Below are 22106 nucleotides of genomic sequence, written 5' to 3' on the forward strand. Positions count from 1 at the left end.
ATCTGTTTGGCAAGATTGTTTTGAGTGTGATTGATCACTTATGTGCGGTTGCATGGGCCTGCTAAGAGAGAAGAGTGATTGTTTGTGTGAACATGTGCACACACACACACGTTTATCCAGCCCCCCGGTGAAGCAGAATCCATGGAATGCAGAAGAATGCCATTGCTGGACTGGAGCTCACTCTTATTACTAACAGGTGAGTTCTGCACTTTGCACGTCTGAACATAACATATGCTGCACAATTTTACATCAAAGAAAATACTGCTGCATGCAAACTTTTCACAAATTTTCCCTCTCCATCACAGAAAGTTTTTTTTTTCCAGCAGTATAAGAACATGCAGTGGCACTTCAAAGTTTGAATTTTCTGTGTCAATGTGACCTAAAACATAATTGTACAAAAATAGAACCCATTTGAACAAATGACACAAAAAATGTTCATGTATTTATGTTGAACATTATCTGGTCTTAAATAATTGTGTATAGCAAAAATATATGAACCTGCAAAGGGGGCCACTGTCTGCAATAACTTACAACGAAACATTACCAGTAACTTGTCTATCAGTCCTGTACGTTGACTTGGAGGAATTTTAGCCCTTTCCTTCCTAAGGAACAGCTTTCGCTCAGGGATGATACTCTGTTTTCTGAACTGACTGCTTTAGGTCCTTCACAGCATTTGTACATGATTAAGGGTCATGACATAGTCTTGGCCATTTCAAAACATTAATTTTTTTCTGCTTTAAACATTCTTTGGTTAAAAAAAAACAAAAAAAACTTTCTGTTGAATTTCACAGATAGGAGCATTGACATTTTCTGAAGAATTTACTTGTACAACTCAAAACTGATAGCTATGGCATTCCGCTCTGAATTAGATGTAAGAAAGCAACCATGTTTCATAGATAAAAATGTAGTGTTTGGTCATCGCCCAACATAAAACTTCTCATTCAAGCCAGAAAATTCTACTTTGACCTCATTCATCCACAGAATATTCCACCAGTCAGTTCATTGTAATCATGTTAGATGCATTGGTCTTTGCTGGTTAAGTACTACCCAGGTTAATAACGACCACAAAAACAACATCTTCCTGACAGTCCACTGGTGGAATCCATCCTTTTTTAAAAATGTGTAACCCTTTTTTAGCCTGGTGTATCAATAATTCTTCTTTAAATGTGTCCTTTAAGTAATTTTAGGACTGAGAATCTGGTCACCTTTTAGGTAGTTTTTATGATGAAAAAGCGCAAACTCTCAAGGGTTCACAAACTTTCAAGAATCACTGTGCATTCCTGCACACAGTAGATTTAAAATCATTGCTTGCAGTGTGTTCAAAGAGATGTTTCTTTAACAGTGGTGTACTGTGGAGCATCAGACACTGTCAGATATTAAGCCATGTCACTCATCCCCTGTCCATTAAAATATTTGTTTGCAACTGAAGCGTGAAACAGATAGAGGTGTTTATGGCCACAAGCCAGGCCGAACACCTGTGAGCAAGAGCACTCTGGTAGGATGAAGTGGAGGAATGGGATGTACAGTACTGTACTTGTGTAAGGGCGAGGGGGGAACGGTGACACAGCTGAGGTGCAGTAGGGCAGCCAGAACCCAGGGGCTATACCTGTCTATACCTGTCCTAATCATCCATCTAATAATGCTGCCTCACATTTATTATTCTTATAATTAAAATGGTTTAGTCTGCGCTGTTGACTGTGTGGCATTAAATATAAGACCAGACATGTGCATCGCTGCATTACTTGGCTTCTGCTGCTGGGCTTAAGATCATTTCAAAGGTACATGTAATTTTCTTTTCCTTTTGTGGAACTACTCAACAACAGCACAAATTGTAGTTATTACAATTTTTTTGCAGAAAACTCATAATCTGAGTCGTTTTGATTAGGCTTGGCAGCACTTCATTTTAGACGCTCACATATAGGTAAGTGTAAATCGATGTAGAGAAAATTCACACAAAATTGATGCCTATTACTAATTGAAGGCTATGCAGAAAGCTTTGTTAATGATGGTCTAAGATATGAAATTTGTAAAATATGTTCCATTATATTTTTAAGTGGTGAAAGAAATGTAGGCATAAAAACTAGTATGGTTCCCTGTAATAGTGGCACATAAAAGACCAAAAAATGAAAACAATAAAGTACTCACATTACTGTCTTAAATGTATTTAGTTACAACTTTGGGGTAGACTACTTATTCACTTTCAACACTGAACACGTCACAGGGACAGTTTACACTTTCAATACATTTTTTAAACCTGAAAGGCACTGGCATTTATCAGCTGAGTTGGGCCTAGTCAAAAATAGGAAGGTCTTATTCCCCGTGTTCCCATTTAAATCGGTTTTAAACGGAGTCGATTTTCAGATCAGTAAAACCAGGGAACATAATGTCTTTCAGCAACTCCTACTCATGAGTCCGTCAGTGGTTTCCAACCGAACACATTAAAGTGATTTAAGAAGATCAAGTTGTCATGAGCTTATGTTTAAGTAACCTGCTTTTCAGATCATTTCAACATAGGTGCTTTAATGTGCCTCTTCAGAGAAAAAGTTGGAAAAAAAGGGATCAGAGTAGTGACTCACATCTGTTCTCCACTTGTATTGGATTATTAGAGTATGCAGTGTTATTATTGTTTCAGTGTTAAATATTAAAACATATGTCAGTGAAGCAAAGCCAGATGTATCTGCAAAGTCAGGGCTGTAAATATGTCCCTGTTTAAGAAATTCATCTTGTTATATTTGCATATTTGCCCAGTAAATCTGATCTGTGGTCTCGACTCGCTCCTACTTAGGGAAACATTTGAAACCTTCCCCATGGTTTTTCTCCCTCCCCGTTTTCTTTCGTCCACAAACGGCACAGCAGGACCCCCGTCCGAGGGCTCAGCCGCGCCTAACCCCTGCCGGAGAGTTTTACAGCAATAGGCAACAACTTAGAGAGCGTTTTTAGCGGAGTTACATGGGGGTTTAACACGGGCCGGGGCCAGAACAAAGGGGAGGGACGGTCCGAGCTGATGGACTCGGAGACGAGATAGCGCTCTGCCCCATCTCCCCATCCTTCCCTGTGGTCGATCGGTCGGACGGACGGCTCTTTTTCTTCCCGGATGATGTAACTGTTTTATGACCGGCTGAGCTCACATGTGTCCACGCAGCTCACGAATCGCTCACATTTTCCGTTAATTGTCAGAGCACCGTGATATCCGACGACAAGCCGCATCCTCCTGTTGTCGCAGCCCGTGTCCACGTTTCGGTGACGGGGCTCAGCTCGGCGGGACGTTGCGCAGTGGTCAACTGGCAGTTCCCCGTGATCGGTGAGCGCTGGTAAGTGTCTCCGATGGGAGTAACTTACTATAACTACTGTACCTCAGTACTTTATTACTCGTTAGTAGTTCCAAATAGTAACGGAAGTAACTGCTCCCCAGCCTGTCGTTACTTTCTCTAACATGTCCTCGGCTAACGTTCCTCCGTCCGTTAGCTCACGTTAACATTAGTTAGCTTGTTAAAAATGACGTTGGGATGAATAAATGTGCATGCTACTGAAAAAAGAAAAAAACAGAAAACATATCTTTAAGCTTTAGTGGAAAGTAACTAAGTCGTTTTACTCAAATACTTTACTTAATAGGTACTTGTGCCTCACTCAATTAGGCTAATTTGCACTAAGATACAATTCAAAGTATAAAAATATTTTACCTCTTTTACTCCGAACTGTTTCACAGTTTTACTTACTAGTTATTTTGCATGATCCTCAGTATAAAATAAAATGTAACCTTTACCATCTACAGGTTTAATCCAGCTTTCCTGACCTTTTAAAAAGTTTTCTTTCACTGTTGCTTATCCCCCAACAATAAAGGCAACATTTATGAATGGAAAAAATAAAATGAAAGCTAAAATTTTCTTCAGATGAAATAAAATGAAATTTTAGATTTATGTAGAAACTTTATTTGTGAAGCATACATTGAACAAACCTGGAGAAGACCTTATCATAAACAGCAACAAGTTTAATATTGCTTTGTTTGACACACAAATTATTGTGAGCTGGATTAATGCCTAAAAATATTCTTGGTAGCACTTTTAACTGTGAGAATCTGAAGTGGCTTTCTTAGGCAAGTACTCATACATTTACTTACTTTAATACTTCCTTTTTAAAATTAGTTTTTGTATGTCTGCCTCCATCAATAATTAATCAGAATTTAAGCGAGCTTATTAATGTGTGCTGATATGAGCTACTACATTACTGGAAACTCATCTGTTAATTAAAGACTGGGGTAAAAGGTGACATAACTTTACATTTCAAATTTGATTGGCTTCATTATGTAAAATATGTGACAATGGAATTTTGGCCATGATTTACACCGTTCCTGTAGCTATTTGAAACAGCAATAAACTGGTTAGTGTGACGCATCGCCAACATGGGAGACCAGTTTTTATAAGAGGCAGGAGAAAACAATTTTGTAGGTTGTAAATGACGTGAATGGTTGAGGCATTTTTAAACAAGAGAGTGACGTTGTCCTGTGAGAAGAGGACAGCTTTGTTATTAGAATCAGGTGGTAGAGAGCTAAGATGTGCTTCTCCTCCTTCTTTTATTGTGTATTTTAGAACATTATGAGCTTGGTATAATGTTGTTCTCTTCGGCTGGCGATGTAGATATTTGAGTTTTAATTATCCAAACATGAAAACTGAACAAAATTTGCTGCACAAGGACCACTGGGTTTCAAGCTGCTAATCATTAGGAAGTTGTTGTTCCACATCAGCAGGGATATGCAAAGTTCAAATTTCATACTAACTGTAAAACCAGACGATATCTCAGCAGCAGAAGACACGAAGAGACTTTGCGTTTCAGTCTTAAACACGTTTAACAGAGCGGTAACTTCTTGTGGTTTTCTGCCCCTGTAGGCGCAGTCATGTGGCAGAGGATTCAGATTTGCTGCACACTGTTTGCAGTGTATTCAGCAGCACCGCCTGCACACATCAACCGCTTGGCGCTGTTCCCTGACAAGAGCGCTTGGTGCGAAGCCAAGAACATCACACAGATAGTCGGGCACACGGGATGTCAGCCTCGCTCTATTCAAAACAGGTTAGGATGAAAGCCTTCTCTGTCTCTTTGTCCCTCTCTGTCAGACAGTCTCTCCGTGCTGCTGACAAAAAGAACATAATGCATAAATGTCTGGATGTCAATAAGTCATACAATTTGTAGGCCATATTGTTACTGACTCTCAGTAACATCTTTCTGTACCAGACTGTTCCGGTGATCAGTTTTAGGCCAATGCCGGATTGAGATTGTTCTGTAGCAGCACTTTGATAAAACTGTCTGTATAGGCTGACATACGGTGTAGTAAGACTACCAGCTGTTATGTTTATTTTGAATTATACCTCATCTCATGGTTTATGCAGTTTCTTTTTTAAATGTTTATTGTTACTCTATCTGCTATTGGCTTTTTATGTTATCCCTCTGCAACATAATAGAACCCTTCTATTTCTCCTTCTCATATTATAAAATATGAAAATGAAATTGCAGAAATTTGACACAAATCATTATGTGTATGAGTTATAAAATGAATTAATAATAATTAGATAATAACTTACAGCAAAATATGCTGCATTTAATTAGGTTCTTCATAATGATTTTCCAGTTTAATGCCTATAAATTAATATAAATATTGGCTGCCTGCACTGTTGAAAAATTGCATTGAAACAGTTCAGGGATATTGAAGGCAGAAAATATTAATGTTTTGTATTGCAAGCAGGCCTACTGGAAAAAAGTTAATAATACATAATTGACCTGTTTCAAAGAAGGGCTATATTCACTGGACTATCAAGCAATTCTCATTTGGGCTCATTTATGTGTTTCTAATAGGTTTTGGAGAATAGTGGATGAATGTGAAAGAGGAATAAGCCAAATGAGGTTCTGATCAAACATTCAGTGCCTCGTTGTTTTATTATTACTGTATACAGCTGACAATGAGATTAGAAAAGAAAAGCAGCAGACTTATTCCTCACTTAGGTTTGTCTGATCAGTAGTCAAAGGACACTTGATTTTCTGGTTTCAGGTTACTTAATTGAGGGTGTACAACTTGATTAAAGATCATTTTGATAAGAACTCACTCAGGAATAAACTGATGTGTATTCTTTCCTAATTTCTCCAGACTAACATTTACACAATTTGACACTGCGTCCTGTGTCTAACAGAATAATGTTTAGAGAAGGACACACATTCTCATTTTCTTAATCATGTTTTTATTTATAAATAATAATTCTCCATATTTGTGTGTTTGGCTTGAGGCCGATTCAGAGTAGGTAAGTCAGTTCAGATTTTTTTCCCTACAGTTCCTGCTCATGCAGGCATCTGTAAGTGCTCTCGCTGTGCAGTCGAATGAAACACGTCGTGTCTGAGTGCACAGTGAAAATAATGCACTCTGTCCTCATTGCAGAGCTTGTCTGGGCCAGTGTTTCAGTTACAGCGTCCCCAACACATTCCCACAGTCAACCGAGTCTCTGGTGCACTGTGACTCCTGCATGCCTGCCCAGACACAGTGGGAAGTGGTAAGAGTTACTGCACATTAGCTCATGTAGGACACACACTTGTTAAACTCACACACACAAACCGCAAGTTTCCAGCATGGAAGACGGTAGGTATGTTCTGAACTGTACCAAACACAAACCTAAAAAAAAGGAAAACATTATTTGGGATTTTTGAATAGATTTATATCTGCGATTTCTGTGGTTCCGTGAGTCTTAATCCAGTCTTTTGTATTCCTCCAAAGTCCATTGTCTGTCTTAGCCAGAAGGAATCCAGTCCTGCGACAACAAAGGCTTTGTGGTTAGGTGTATGTGTGTTTGGAAAGCTGCCAAACAGGCTGGGCGGGTGGGATCACAGGTGAGGTCACTTCATGTTTCAGTGGAAAATATTATATCTGCTGGAGCACATAGCTGTGACCTCATAATTACTTAGTTTCCTTATTGTTTCAGTGAAAGTATTGTCTCACTTTTCTCACCTAGAAATGGATTTTTATGCCTTTGATTGTCATTGGTGTTGCAGAACACAAAATTCTTTTTGAAACAAACCAAAGTCAGTCTTCATGAAAGAGGATACTGCTCCATGCTGGCTTGGCTCTTGTGGTAGATCTTGATAAAACTGCTGAATGATCATTCTCAGTGGGAAATGGAAACAGTAAGGAGAAGTTGTGTGAGGTCTGGAGAACCAGCAGAGCTTGTGCAACACAGAGATTTACAGGAGGTGGTTGTAAATCATTTGTTTATTTTTATATTTCTGTCTTTCAAAGTATTTCCTACTCCACTGAGTATTATAAACTAAACCAGGTGATACATTTAAAGAAGAATGACATATTTAGTGAAAATCTTTCCCTACAACGAGAAAACAAAATATTAATTAAATACTATATACAAGAATGTACCATTGGATATTTACTGAACATGTGGAAATAAACATGTACAAATGTATAAACAATACACAAATGGAAAATAACCAAATAAATGATTCGTACTTACAAAGGTTACCAAGGCTTTACCAAAAGAAAACCAGTTCAACTTAAGACCACCGTGAGTGCAAATTGAATGCAGTAATTAGATATATGAAACACAAGAACTCGGCTCGGTATGTGTGTCTATATATACACTTGTGTGTCCGTCTGCACAGGTGACTCTGGAGTGCCCGGGCAGTGAAGACTCTCCTCGTGTGGATAAACTGGTGGAGAGGATCTTCCACTGCAGCTGCCAGTCCTGCAGTAAGGAAGGCACCCAGGAGGAGGCAGTGATGCAGCTGTATCCAGCAGACAGTGGGCTGGATGCTCCATCTCTACCCGATACCCTAAGCGGTGCTCAGTCTCACCCATTGCCGCACGCAGATACACACTCTAACAAGCATGCTCAACCACACACAGACCATCACACACTACCACACACATCAGATGGAGGGTAGGTTTATCATTGTATGACTCTCACTGTGCCCTTTGCTCTTCTCCTCCACCCTCTTCAATCTCTTCCACACTGCATCATTTGTACCAATCTGTAGTATCTTACAGGCACTTTAAAATATGACTTCACTTTGTGGTAAAAAAGTCTGTCTAAAGGCTCACACACTCACAAAGTCATGCTATCAGAATGCACTCTATTGTATATAAACTCGTACAAACACTCTTTTCATTTACTTATAACATATGCATCAGACAGGACTGTAGTCTGGTAATAAAAATGCAGTCTCATTACTTTTAATCTGCTATGAATTCAATAAATCATGTTGTTATAACTGGCTGTTTATCTTTTTTTAGAGTAAGAGAAAGTTTGTTTGTGCTAAAAAAAAGAAAAACCGAACAAAACACAAATTTATCATTGAAAAGAAAACAAAGCTGTGTCTCTATGATTATGTGACTGCTGTGTGAATTTGACCATAGCACATGGTCTTGTTTACTTTGATCAACAAAACTAAATTCCAGTCAAAGAAAAGCTCAAAGTTTTACTGTTTAGAAGCTTGAGCCACATAATCGAGCACAGAAGAGCTGCATGATGGGAAGAGACCCTGCTGTTTGCCGCCACATTGGGCTGAATCCATGCTCACTGTGCCAAAAAGCTAAATGAGGTTTACTCTGGAGAAGGTTTTATCAAGACATTTTTATCCATGTTATTCATGATTTGTCAAGAGAATTCTTAAGTATATGTTCACTTTCTGTCTTTTTAAAAACAAGGCTCATATGAATGTTGGGAGTGTTGTTCAGCTGTAAAGGAAAAAAAAACAACAACACAGTGACATAGACCTATTTCCAAAAAACAAAAAACAGAAGTACTTAGCGAATGGGTAACCCTATTTCCGCTTACGCTGTGCAACATAGTGACGCTGTACCAATGGATTGCAGTAGTGTTCAACTTGTCTGTCAACCAGTAAAATTACTGTATTTGAATAGTTACGAGCACAAACATTCATAAAACAGGACATTTAGCCTGGTTGCTATATTTCAACATGTCAGAATATTTTCATGTGACATGCTTAATTAACATAATTATGCCCAATTTATTGGCTCACTGTAGAGATAATCACAACTTTTTTTCTTATATCTCCTGTACACAGATTGCATCTCAGACGCATCTCAGAGGATATTTAACGTTATGTTATGTGGTAAATTACACATGTAAAGGGAATTACTGTAAGCAATAGCTTTAACTATGTGGAGCTTTCTAGCTTTAGCTTATAGGCTAAGTTGGCTTTGCATTAGAGCCAACAAAACAGACTGAAAACCTATTTGGGACAACTCTGTTTTTAAGACGACTTCTGCCTGCTTTAATGGAATCCTCCATAGTGAAGTGCCGGCTACAAACGTGTGTGCTACCCCTTAGCACCTTAAGAGTTCATCCTTCCTTACGAAAGGCCTGCACCCATTTTTTTAAGTTGTGGATCTTTTCGAAATGACTAAAATGACAAGTATGGCTGCGCCGAACATGACCATTCGGGTACACTACAAAAACTCAGATTTTTAGATTCTGACATTGTCTGTATGTAATAACTTACACCAGAAGTCAAGCAGCCTGATTCTCAACTGGCAGATTTCAGTTGAGAAAAGCGGAATGGCGAAACAGGTCTATTATCTTGGGACAGATTTTTTTATACGGATCAGTAATTTCCAATTTGTTTCCTTAAGAAGTTTGATGTTAAATTACATTGCTGTTTTCGGAAACCATCTGTGGAATTGTGGCAAAAATTCAAACTTTCCTCCATTTTCTATTTAGCGTGACATAATTTTAATTTGCATTCAAGACAATAAATATAAATAATCTGAAAATAATAATGTTTTTTTTTTCACCAAGTGCTTTACAGATAAGAAAAAAATCTAAGGGAAATCTCAAAATAAATAAAGGTCATAATGTGATTATTGAACAAAAGTTGAAAACAGGGGCAATATAAACAGTTGGAAATGGGAAAAAAGCATACAAACAATGTTCATACATGTCGTCTGAGCCTTAAATTATTTTGACTTAACAACAGATAAGAAATATTGTAAATATTAACATTAATTTAATTGTTTGGTGCCTTTTTATTACTCCCTGGTGTACAATCACTGTTACTGAAAATACTGTGATGAATATAAAGCAAAATGTGCATTAGAGTAAAATGACAGATCTATAATCTCCCTTCCACAAGGTCCATATTTGATATACTGCTTTTTGACCTTAAGTGCCGCTGGAATTTAGATGGGTTGCCACGGCAACCTGCAGAATGCTGTTCAGTAAATGGAGGATTAGCGACCTCATAAAGGGCTGGAGGCTGAGAGTGACACACAATTCAGAGGTGGACACGCAAAGCTGAGTGTTTTTTGCAGGAGAGGACGATCAGCTGATGGGCTGCTTGGCTAAATAAACGTCACACACACACGCATACGCACACGCACACACAAACAAATAAATATCACTAAAGATAATAACCTTGTTTAATTGGGTTCAAAAAGTTCCCCAACAGTCCACCAGGTGTCAGGAGATGTCAGAGGCAGACTCTTAAAGACTATATTTAGTTCTCACCTCCTAACTTCGTTCTCAACTTTCCAAAACCACACAACAAACGAAGCATATTCCCCTCAGACTCTGCGGTTTCTCTCCTTTCCTTCATCCATCACTCTCTCATCTCCATCTCTACGCCCAGACACAATATCTTTTCTTCCTCTTCTCGTCAGCTCTGCTCCATATCATCCCATCTATTCTCTTGTTCTGTGTAATTAAATTTGAACAGCGAAAGGTTGACTGTCTGTCTGTGCTACAAAACAAATCGATCATGCTCTTATCTCACTGCCACACAGCTAACAGTGCTCTGAGGTTAGTGAAAGCAGACCACAGGGGGACATTTCTGGACATATCACAGCCAAAAAGAATTTCCCCTTTAAACTTTTGCTGTGTTCGAAAGGGTAACATCTTTCACTTTCATTTCTTTTTTTATGTATTTATCTTATGTAGTTTTATGTGCACTTGTTGATTGTAATATAATCTGAACATATGGCAGATTTCCTGCTTTCACAAGTGATTTGCATCCTCATCTTATTTTCCTGAGATGTACCCGATTTTCTGGCATATTTGCTTGCAAAACAGACATTTCCAATTATATCCAAAGATTTGAATACGATAACAAGACAGATAACAAGATGAACTGATTTGTCCTGCAGACAGCGTTTTCAGTAATGGCGTATGTGAATATTATTTAAACAGAGAAAACATACCAAGCATCAACAAGTGTTGTCTGGCATATTTTCAGATTGTATATGGAGCCGTGCTCGCTTGCGTTCCACTAAAACAAATCAACACACCTTAACTTCAAATAAATAATTTGCATGGTTTTGCTTTTTCGAAAATGTAACAATTGTGGAGCCACGTGTGCGCGCACAAACGGTGTTGCGCGCGTCGATTCGCTCCCACAGGCTCACTGCGGCTCCTGCAGCAGCATCACATTTGGAGCGAAGGGTTCAATTCACAAGTGATTGTTTTATGCTGCTGTTTACAAAAAAAATAAAATAAAATAAAAATCAGACCGCAATTTTTTAGTTTGAGCTTGTACGGAAACTAAAAGCACCAGGTCGATCTGTGGGAGAGGAAGTGAACACACACACACATCGGAGGAAATATCGGGATTTGAACTATTTGGAGGTAAGAAACAAATGTCTCACTCAGAGCATGTTGTTGGCCGACAAACCCTGTGTGTAAGTAATGTTCTCTCACCATCGTTTTGTCAGTTTCCAGAAGGAGACAGGAGAGTAGCCAATATTATATTTAATATTAGCATAAAATATACACGTTTTATGCACGACATGTAAAATTGAGGAGGGTTGCGTCAGGAAGGGCATCCGGCGTAAAAACTGTGCCAGATCAACATGTGGACAATGATCCGTTGTGGCGACCCTGAACTCACGGGACAAGCCGAAAGGACAAAAAATAAATAAAAATGCACGACGTGTAAAATCGATCGCAAAAAGCAAACAGGTCACGGATTAGATGAAACTCCTCTGAAAGAGCAAGACATGTATCTAGTCCAGTATGATGTTATTGCACAGCTCAGGTTTATGTTCGCAGCTCAACAGCTGGCTGTTCACGTTAAAATGTATTTATTCACTTTAAAACTACTGGCATTGGCCGTACAGTTCGTACTTAAGTGACAAAGGCCCGGTCGATGAGATCGACCTGAGGGCAAAGACAGATGATGTGTGTGTGTGTGTGTGTGTGTTTGTGTGTTAAGTAAAGGCAGGCCGGGTTTTTGATTTACATAGTCTAATTAGTTATTGGCTGGAAGAAAGAACAGGGCAGTGAGGGGACATATCTGTATCACTATTCCTATTTTGTAAGGTTTGTTGTCATTATAAACAAGAAGTGACATATAAATGTCACTATTATTTTTTTTTTTTACAAATCTTCACCATATTGATAGTTTAAATGGGCACAGTGCTGTTTTGCACCTCCTTTTACTGATCATTTCTATATTCAATTAATTAAATAAAAACGTAAACAAATCAGCATCAGTTGGCTTCTGCTCGCTCTTCTTTTCTTTCAGGATGTGTGGTATGGATGTTGACCTAGACGATGGTGGTACAGGTGAGGAGGAGAAAGAGGAGGAGTTCTGGATTGGGGAGGGGGTGAAGATGTTACTGCCTCCGGTGGCTCACAGCGGGGGCAGTGCTTGGGGCAGCCGCAGGGGCAGGTGTGGCTGCGTGGCCTGCGGGGTGGGTCTCATCCTCTGGAACCTGGGTGTAGTCTTGGCCAGTGCTCTGCTTCTGGCTGTGGTCTTCTCTGTGGCGCTGTTGCCTGCAGTGCTGCTGCTCTACGCCGGTTTCCTCTGCCATTCAAGGGTGAGTTGTCAGCAGAAATGTAGGCTCCATTAACATATGTTACTCTGGTGTTTGTTCTCTTTGCAACAGGAACAATCTGAGAGGAACCGTTTTTCCAGTAAATAGCTGTTCCACTGAGCTCCAAATTTCAGGTTGTCAAGTTGCAACTGAGCCAATCCTCCCTCTGAATGATTATTCAGATGATACTGAGCTGCAAAGTCACTGGCAGAGGGTCAATGCAACAACATAAGACACAACATACTTTTACTAATGGAGAGAGCAACTCTACACGCTGCTTTAAATAATAGGATAAAGATTTGGGATAGCTGAGTTTTCCTCCAAAACTTTATTTTTAAAAAAATTGTCAAAGTCAGTTTGATGTATGAGAGAGTTTCCCCTCACTGATAATGCAATAAGTGTGATTGTCAGATAGACTCAGTGAATAACCATGCATCATACAAAACAAACAATTGTATAAGCAAACTGAAGACCCCAGGGCAAATCCCTGTAGTGTGCTGACTTTTAATGCAGTGTGTGAATGACTGTACTATTGTAGATATTTAGAACAAAATTTGATGCATTTTAATAATGTTAATAGTCTAGAAAAAACATTCAATATTTCCTTGTAGCTGTACATTTGTTTTGTAAAACATCATAACAATGCTTTATTTCATTGATTTGTTGCAATGGACAAATATTCTTCACAAGTTTAGATTTGTATTTTGGACATGTCCAGTGTCATGCTGTTCCCACGTTTCCTGTCTATATCTATTTGTTTTTCTGTCAATAGACAAAAATGCGCATTTGAGTCCTGGTTGGAACCATTTTTAATGGAACAGCTGATCCTCATTCTTTGGGGTTTTGCCCTCCGCATTTCTGTTTTGGTTTACTCTTTGTCCAGCGAAGGCTTTCTTTAAGCAGTCAGGTGTTTTTAGCAAAAAGCATCTATTAAGACCTATGTGCAAAGCAGACAGACAATATTAGCAATATGCTAGTAAATGCAGGGGAGCATTTATCTCCTTAAGCCAGGTATATCCCTCAAGAGTTGGTAGAGACCAAACGTGTAGAGACAAAAACAAAAGCGCCGGTCTCAATCTTACATACACCAGGTGGCCACAAGTCCATGTAAATGTTTTTCTGTATCTGCTGAGATGTCCAAGGTATGTTCCAATCCATTTCAAACTAGAAGGAGCTATGGCCTGAGATGGCACTGGCCACTCCAAAAATCTGATTGGCCATTGCAACCCCCTGCCAGAGAGACAAGGTGGTAGGTATCTGCTGTAGAACTTTCAGGTGAACTGACCAAATCTGAAACTGAAATAAATCACTATTATTTTAAATAGATAACTTTTTATGTACATTTAAGATGGTTTTATATATTTTATCATAATAGAATTCTGTTGCAGTAGCAACCAGTCAGATTATTGCTGAAAAGGAATCCTGTTTATTATTATTATTAACCTTTTAGTATCCAGTTTATTTTTCTCAAATAGGATTTTAGTTAAAAATCTTTTCTTGTGCCAATATTTTGAGCATGTCCCTCAGTCTGGCCACCCCCCCCCAAAAAAATTTGGTATCCTCCTCTGATTACATCTAGTTTCTGCTGTCTGCAAGTGAGCCAAAAATCCAGTTATTGCAGGTTTCAAAGTTGAGTGCCTTGCCAATGCCAGTGTATTTATAAAATGTTTGCATGAAGAAATTCCCGCTGTTCAGTCTTATAACTTAGCTAGAACTTTAGGCAAGTTAGGCCATGTCGTTTGTTGAGAAAGGGATGATCATCTCTGTTTAAGATTGGCACCTGGAGTCTCTGTTGAATGAAACAAACATAATCACAGCCTTCAGGGAAAGTCATCTTGTCAGCATGGGAGCTACACCTATACCTGACACCCTCGCCACAATGTTGTTTGTACTTACTACTTGTAATAATGAACAACAAGCCCATCAAAAAGATGACTAACCTTAAATGTTCAGATCATCAATAAAATGTGGTGATTATAGCCTCTTGTCAAGTAACGCAAGTGAACAGCTACAACTCAGTCCTAAGCTCACACAACTGGTCATAACATTAAAGTCTGACATTTTCCCAGAACATCTGGTTTTCTCAGGTCTGCTGTGGTTTCTGAAGGTCCTGTATGACAGCAGAGCAGACAAATGAGGAAAAGGCAAAGTGTGTGCGTGCAACACGACTATAATTGTGATTAAGGCAGAGTAAATGTCAGTTTAACCCAAAAAATTACAGACAATGTCTGTCAGACAGTTCTTCGTATTGTGGTGACAGACTGAACTTGGAGAGAGGACCCACGGGGTAGACATGACTGTCTGATTTGGTGCCAGCACAAGCTGTACACAAACACACTGACAGCACGACAAGGAGGAAATGTACTCAGAGAAAGCACAATGTGCACTTGACAGAGATAAGTGTGTGTGTGTGTGTGTGTTACTGCTGCTAGCGTGCATTTGTGGGAGGGAAAGATTGTTTTGACAATACAAAAGAAAATCATTTAGGAAAATGGTTCTAAGTATGTTTGCGCCGGTTGAGAGCAAAAAATAAATAATGTCTATAATGTTAATGCAAGTTTAACTCAGTTGCAACTGTCTTTTTTCTTAACCATCCACTGTTTATTTCCTTCGTGCCTCTTTTCCTTCTTTCCTTATCCTTCTTAGCCCTGTTAACTTCCTCCCTCACTGTCACAGGTGAACGACAGCTTAGCGAGTTACTGACAGCTCTGAGCTGCTTCTTATGTGAACTGCAGAGGGATGCTGGGAAAAACTCTGTCACACCCCGCTACCACACGCTAATGCACCTTGAGCATATGTAGACATACACATATGTACACACTAATAATAACTAGTAGAAGAAACATCCTAACTAGAGAAGAAGTTCCTGCTGGAGTTTACCACCCCTGTTTGTCCCCTTAGGTCCTTGATGCCTCCTCTGCCATCTGCCAGTACCTTGATGACAACAGCTGCTCTGCCCTCATCATCCTGGGCTTTGTGATGATGTCGCCACTCGTGGTTGTAGCGGCCGCAGTCTTCTGTGTGCTTCTCCGAAGGTCTAGACTCCTGCTTTTCATTCAACCGATGACACGTGCCTGGTACAGAGGGCGACTGCTGGACTGGGTGGGCAACGTCCACGCCTGGGTCTGATCTATAAGGAACAGGAAGCCCTGAGAAGTCAGCTGGTCAGGGAGAACATTAGATTTGCGTGACATCAACCGGAGAGGGACGGGGTATAGCAAAATCATCCGTAAGACCTTAAAATATAATGCAGTTTGATACAGTAGTCTTCAATGAATAAGTTCTTTCTAAAGTATGTTTTTTTTTTTTGTCAGGGAAATAGTAAAACACGTTTTTTTGGAATATTTTGAAATTACAGGATATATGGTTATTTATCTACAAGAGTTGGATGAGAAAATCTTTGAAGTAAATCCTGATGAGTCTATTACCAGCATAAATAGATGGAAACAGCTGCTTAGCTACTTACCATCACCTCTTAAGTTTGCAGTTTGACATGTCGTTTGTTGTTTTTATCAAGCTAACAGTAACACAAGGTTCTAAATCTATTCACTCCACCTCTTCCTGCTCCACCATGCTCTCCTGCACTCACCCTTCACTTATTAGTCCTAGGAAATTACAATAAATTGGAATTCAGAAAACTTAGCAATCAAGCAGAAATGATGTATCCTTCTGTGATGGTTTGGAAGGACAAGCATCATTAAGAAACCTTTAGGAGTGATTACCTCTGCCCTGCTGCCGGAATGTTCAGTAAACCTGAGCACAGGACATAGCCTCTCTCTACATTCAGATATGTTTTGGAGAATATTTCGACAAAAAATATTTAAAAAGTCACTTGAATTATGAATTATTATAATTATTATGAATTGTGAATTATGCTGTGGACAGAGCCAAGCTGTTTCCTTCTACCTCTTATGTCTAGTTTTATACTTAACTGAGATTGAGATCAATTTTTCATCTAACTCTCAAAAAGGAAATGACTGTTTCCCACAAAACTGAATTATTCCTTCAAAAAACTAGTTTTGTAGTGTTGTTGAACTAAACAAAAACAAGCCTGCAGGAAAACGTGGCTTTGAAGTAGAATCCTGCTGATTTTCTTTGATCCATAGTGTGAATTTGTTTTCCTCATACATAAATCACATACATTCAGAATATATTCTGCGAGAGTACAAGAGTGGTAATTTTCTTTTTACAAAGTTGTAGTTTCAGGACACTAGCTGTTTTATGATGACAGCCTTCAGTTGGACTTTGTGTATAAAACAAATATTTACATGACTTTGTATTGTCGGTTTGACATGTGGGATTTCTGAAATGTGTCGCTGTGAAGTTATTTGTCATTGTAGATTAGAAGACTGGCATAAAGCTTTGATGATTTACTCTGAGTTATGTTGGGCCGGGACTGGGTAATGTACTGTAAAAATTTCGATAATAAGCACCACACAAGGAATTTAATTATAGTCTGTGAAGTAAATGAAATGCCCAATGATGTTTGTACTGGAACACGTTTACGTGATGTAGCATCATTAGCAGTTGTGTTTTTTTGGGAGGGAGGGGTGTATATATAATACATTTTATTTTAGTGGATCGTTCAGGTCACAGTGTCCCATAAAAAACAACCCCCTCATTATAAAAACAGAAGTCGACCGTACAACAAAGTATCGCCTGTTTAGTGGGAACTGGGTGTTAAAGCTGGATTTTAAACATCCAACCAGGAGCTTATTCTGCTGTCTCTTTGCTTTCAGGCCAATTAAATTCATCAGTGACACAGACACACAGTTGCACATTCTTTTTATCAGTGTGTCCTCGCTCTGTAATTAAGTGCTTAATTTCTCAGAAGAAAGCCTTGAGTCATATTTCATGAGGAGCAGTTATTACATGCCTTGTGTCAGTGTTTTCATATTAAATGTATTTATTTTTTATTTAAACATATTCATTTGTATGTTTATGCCAGTCATGCTATTCATTCTCCAGTGTGCATGGACAATAATGGAAACTGTTGGTTTCACTGAAAATGAAATGAGTTTGTTTTTAATTTTTAGCTGGTTGTATGCTGGAAAAAATTTACTGGAAATACTACAGGGGCTTATTGTGGTTGATGTTTTGTTGAGCTCTTCATTTCAGCTTTATCATAAAATATTGCAAGACAGTGATTTTTGTGTCAGTGTTTATTTATGTGTTCAGACCAGTTTGTGAGATTTGAGGAAATTCATTGCTGGTTTGATTCCAGTGTACATATATATGTACAGGGTTGTTCAAAATAATAGCAGTACAATGTGACTAACTAGAATAATCCAGGTTTTTAGTATATTTTTTATTGCTACATGGCAAACAAGTGACCAGTAGGTGCAGTAGATTCTGAGAAAACAAACAAGACCCAGCATTCATGATATGCACGCTCTTAAGTCTGTGCAATTGGGCAATTAGTTGAAAGGGGTGTGTTCAAAAAACTAGCAGTCTGCCTTTGACTGTACAAACTCAAAACTATTTTGTACAACATTCCACAATTCATTTACATTTCTTGGTTTTGCTTCAGAAACAGCATTTTTGATATCACCCCACAAGTTCTCCATTGGATTAAGGTCCGGGGATTGGGCTGGCCACTCCATAACATTCATTTTGTTGGTTTGGAACCAAGACTTTGCTCGTTTACTAGTGTGTTTGGGGTCATTGTCTTGTTGAAACAACCATTTCAAGGGCATGTCCTCTTCAGCATAAGGCAACATGACCAAGTATTTTGACATATGCAAACTGATCCATGATCCCTGGCATGCGATAAATAGGCCCAACACCATAGTAGGAGAAACATGCCCATATCATGGTGCTTGCACCACCATGCTTCAGTGTCTTCACTGTGTACTGTGGCTTGAATTCAGAGTTTGGGAGTCATCTCACAAACTGTCTGTGGCCCTTGCACCCCCAAAAAACAATTTTACTCTCACCAGTACACAAAATGTTTCTCCATTTCTCTTTAGGCCAGTTGATGTGTTCTTTGGCAAATTATAACCTCTTTTGCACATGCCTTTTTTTTTAACAGAGGGACTTTGCAGGGGATTCTTGAAAATAGAATAGCTTCACACAGATGTCTTCTAACTGTCACAGTACTGTACAGACTGTCTTTGTTAATCCTGGAGCTGATCATTGGCTGAGCCTTTGCCATTCTGGTTATTCTTCGATCCATTTTGATGGTTGTCTTCTGTTTTCTTCCACGTCTCTCTGGTTTTGCTCTCCATTTTTATGCATTGGAGATCATTTTAGCTAAACAGAATATAATTTTTTGCACCTCTTAATAGGTTTTCCCCTCTCCAATCAACTTTTTAATCAAAGTACGCTGTTCTTCTGAACAATGTCTTGAACAACCAATTTTCCTCAGGCTTTCAAATGCATGTTCAACAAGTGCTGGCTTCATCCTTAAATAGGGGCCACTTGATTCACACCTGTTTTTTGCCAAATTTGATGACCTCAGTGATTTAATGCCACACTGCTATTTTTTTGAACACACCCCTTTCAACTAATTGCCCAATGGCAAAGCCATTAAGAGCGTGCATATCATGAATGCTGGGTCTTGTTTGTTTTCTGAGAATCTACTGCACCTATTGGTAACTTGTTTGCCACGTGGCAATAAAAAATATACTAAAAACCTGGATTATTCTGGTTAGACACATTGAATTGCTATTATTTTGAACAACCCTGTATATACACACACCATGGTTTTACATGGTCAACATATTTTTAAAAAACCTCTGTGTCGACCACATGATTTGAAAGAAGAAATACGTTATCCATTAGAACAAAAGTGATTACAGTTCATCCTGAGCAGTATGTGAATGATAAACTTTATTGCAATCCAATCACAGTTGATAAGCTGTTGCAGTTTGCACTAATACCAGCTCATAGAATAAAAATACCAGCATTCCCATTTTTTTAATGCTGAAGTGGAAGCCTTTGTGTGACAAAGCAGTTAAGTGAGTGACAAAGGCGGCTGGTCCAGTCCATTTCCAAATATACTGTAAAAGTGTTCATTTAATACCCCACCAGCTCTTTAAACTTGAGTCCATTAATTTAAGAGTCCCTACAACTGCTCTCAGCAATCCCACACATTTTCACCACAGCGATGTAAATGTGTGTTTTCTGTTTTAAAGTTGACCCTGTAATGGATGGTTCTGTCTGCCTGAGTGTCGCTTTTGAAAAAACGACTCGATCAGACAACAACTCTAATCTGTTCTATCAATGAGGAAGATTCTTGTAAAGAATAGACTGAAATGATTTCTGGCTTGCTATTTTTTGTCTACCTCTAATCTTCGACTTCATTTAATACAAAGTGACACTTCCCTAAAGCACAGTGAACCAAATATTTACAGACAGGACTTGGTGACATGGTGATCTAATCCTGTTAAAATGTAAAATTTATACTAATTTATGCACAATGCCACAGTGAACCACGCTTTACTATATTGTTGGAGAATGGCAGCACAGAAGGATGATATCCAGTTAAGGTGATTTCTTCAAAAGGTTGAAGCTGTTTATTGTCTTTAGATAATTATATACTTTTGTGCAGAGGATGAAGACTGAGAAGACTGAATTTTTCCACCATCACGTACATAGAAAGCATCTTATGGAGGGACCTCTTAAAGACAGGGGTTAACAAGAGAAATGTTTACAGCAGTTTTCATTTGGGGCATTCGTCAATCTCAGTTAGTTTGCCTACAATGTGAACATGTCAATGGATTTTGGATCTATTCTTTCAACAAAAGTTAATGAGATTAAAGTCAATGTCACTTCAAGATGCAACGGTGCAATGCAGGCAACACAGTGTCATTAAAACTCCCTATTTCACCTCAGACATCAAACAACCTATTGTAATCAAAACAATCCAACCCACCATCTGTAAAACTTCTGCAGTAGATGATGCGGTCAACATATTGCAGATTAAACATGCAACATCTTGCAACATCTCAGCTTCCTATAGACATAGCTATGGATCCTGTTTGCGGGTTTAAACTCAATGATACCTAAGAGTTTAAAAGGAGCCACTCAATCCTCCCACTGTCCCCCCAATGTATAGCACTGTGTTGATAGAGGAAGTGTCCAGTTTTCTGCTTGGTAAATGGTAAAAGTAAATGTTCTGCATATATAGTGCTTCCAAAGCCCTTTACCATGTTAATTCTCATTCACCCATTCACACACAACGATAAGTGCGGCTGCCATGCAGAGTGCTTAACAGGCAGCAACTTGGGGTTCAGTGTCCTGTCCAAGGGCACTTTGACACATAGGCAGGAGGGACTGTGAGTCCATACCAATGTCAACACAATCCACCATCCCAGCAGGGGATGTACTTTCTGCTTTAGCTCAGAAGTTCTACCTGCTTCAAAAAGTCATCATTGCTCTACACTGCGGTTTTTTAATTGTTATTTTTTATTACCTTTTGTAAACAATGTGTTAGATTTTTTTCATGCTGAGTTGTCATAAAGTGTAACAGTAGGATGTGTGATTGTTATGTTTCTGTGCTTTAGCACAGCGAGTTTGAAAACAAATGACGACTCAACAGTTTAAGGGTTTGCATCCATTATAATGTGAAGGACTTAAAGCCCCTTTCTTTATTGAACCCAACAATCAGAAAACAGAAGGATATTACACATTCAGAGCAGGAGTCTGTATGTTTAAGGCATTTTAAATATACAGACTGTAAAGATACATGTGCAGTACATTTATTTTAGGACTCAGTATTAAAATTAACAAGTGCTTTTCCCAAAATGTCCTACTGTTCCTTAAGACAGTACTATGTGAACCAAAATCACTGAACAAATAAGCCCCGGCATGACTGCAAGTATCCTCCCTGTATCAATTTAGAGAATATCTCACATGAAAAATCTTTAGAACACTTTATCAAAAACCATTTCAATACTAAAAATGTCAACAAGAAAAAAGACTTTCTGAAATTAGACAAAATCAAAACCAAAGAACATTAACAACACACTACGAATGTGTCAACAATTTAATCTGTGGGCTAACAAAAGCCAAAACACTGTTCTTATCAGGACATGCAGACTAAAACCGAGCTTCATCTTCCACATGCCAGAATTAGCTGATGATGCACTGAGTTTGTTTGCATTTTTTCCTTTGCATCCCCGTCCTGAACTTTTCTTCTCAATTTTCTTCAGCTTGAAGACTTTTTCCAACTAAACCATTGTATCTATATAAAGTAAGCTATAAATAAAAACCATGCAGTTCTCTGGGCTGAGTTACTGATGGTTACAATATGTTGCAAATGGCTGCAAAATGGACAGGGTGCTCTAAA

At 38.7% G+C, this 22106-nt stretch overlaps 2 protein-coding genes across 4 annotated transcripts; both read left to right on the forward strand.

Annotated features, from left to right (window-relative positions):
- The first annotated feature begins 2827 nt into the window (after positions 1 to 2827).
- nbl1 (NBL1, DAN family BMP antagonist) lies at positions 2828 to 8253 on the forward strand. 2 transcript variants are annotated; one of them, XM_067505752.1, is made up of 4 exons: positions 2828 to 3301; positions 4884 to 5064; positions 6419 to 6530; positions 7645 to 8253. In XM_067505752.1, exons 2-4 carry the CDS (start codon positions 4892 to 4894, stop codon positions 7924 to 7926), a joined length of 567 nt encoding a protein of 188 aa, XP_067361853.1. In that variant the 5' UTR covers positions 2828 to 3301; positions 4884 to 4891; the 3' UTR covers positions 7927 to 8253. The 2 variants fall into 2 exon arrangements, with proteins under 2 accessions (XP_067361853.1, XP_067361852.1); XM_067505751.1 differs by having other exon boundaries at positions 2831 to 3311.
- Positions 8254 to 10772: 2519 nt separating this feature from the next.
- Positions 10773 to 17961, forward strand: LOC137128006 (transmembrane protein 88). Of its 2 annotated transcripts, none has more exons than XM_067505646.1 (3): positions 10773 to 10891; positions 12523 to 12817; positions 15716 to 17961. In XM_067505646.1, the coding sequence occupies exons 2-3, from the start codon at positions 12524 to 12526 to the stop codon at positions 15941 to 15943; spliced, it is 522 nt and encodes a 173-aa protein (XP_067361747.1). In that variant the 5' UTR covers positions 10773 to 10891; position 12523; the 3' UTR covers positions 15944 to 17961. The 2 variants fall into 2 exon arrangements, with proteins under 2 accessions (XP_067361747.1, XP_067361746.1); XM_067505645.1 differs by lacking the exon at positions 10773 to 10891 and adding an exon at positions 10917 to 11624.
- The last annotated feature ends 4145 nt before the right edge of the window (positions 17962 to 22106 follow it).

Source organism: Channa argus, chromosome 5 (assembly GCF_033026475.1).
Source record: "Channa argus isolate prfri chromosome 5, Channa argus male v1.0, whole genome shotgun sequence".
In the NCBI taxonomy this organism is placed as follows: Eukaryota; Metazoa; Chordata; class Actinopteri; order Anabantiformes; family Channidae; genus Channa; species Channa argus.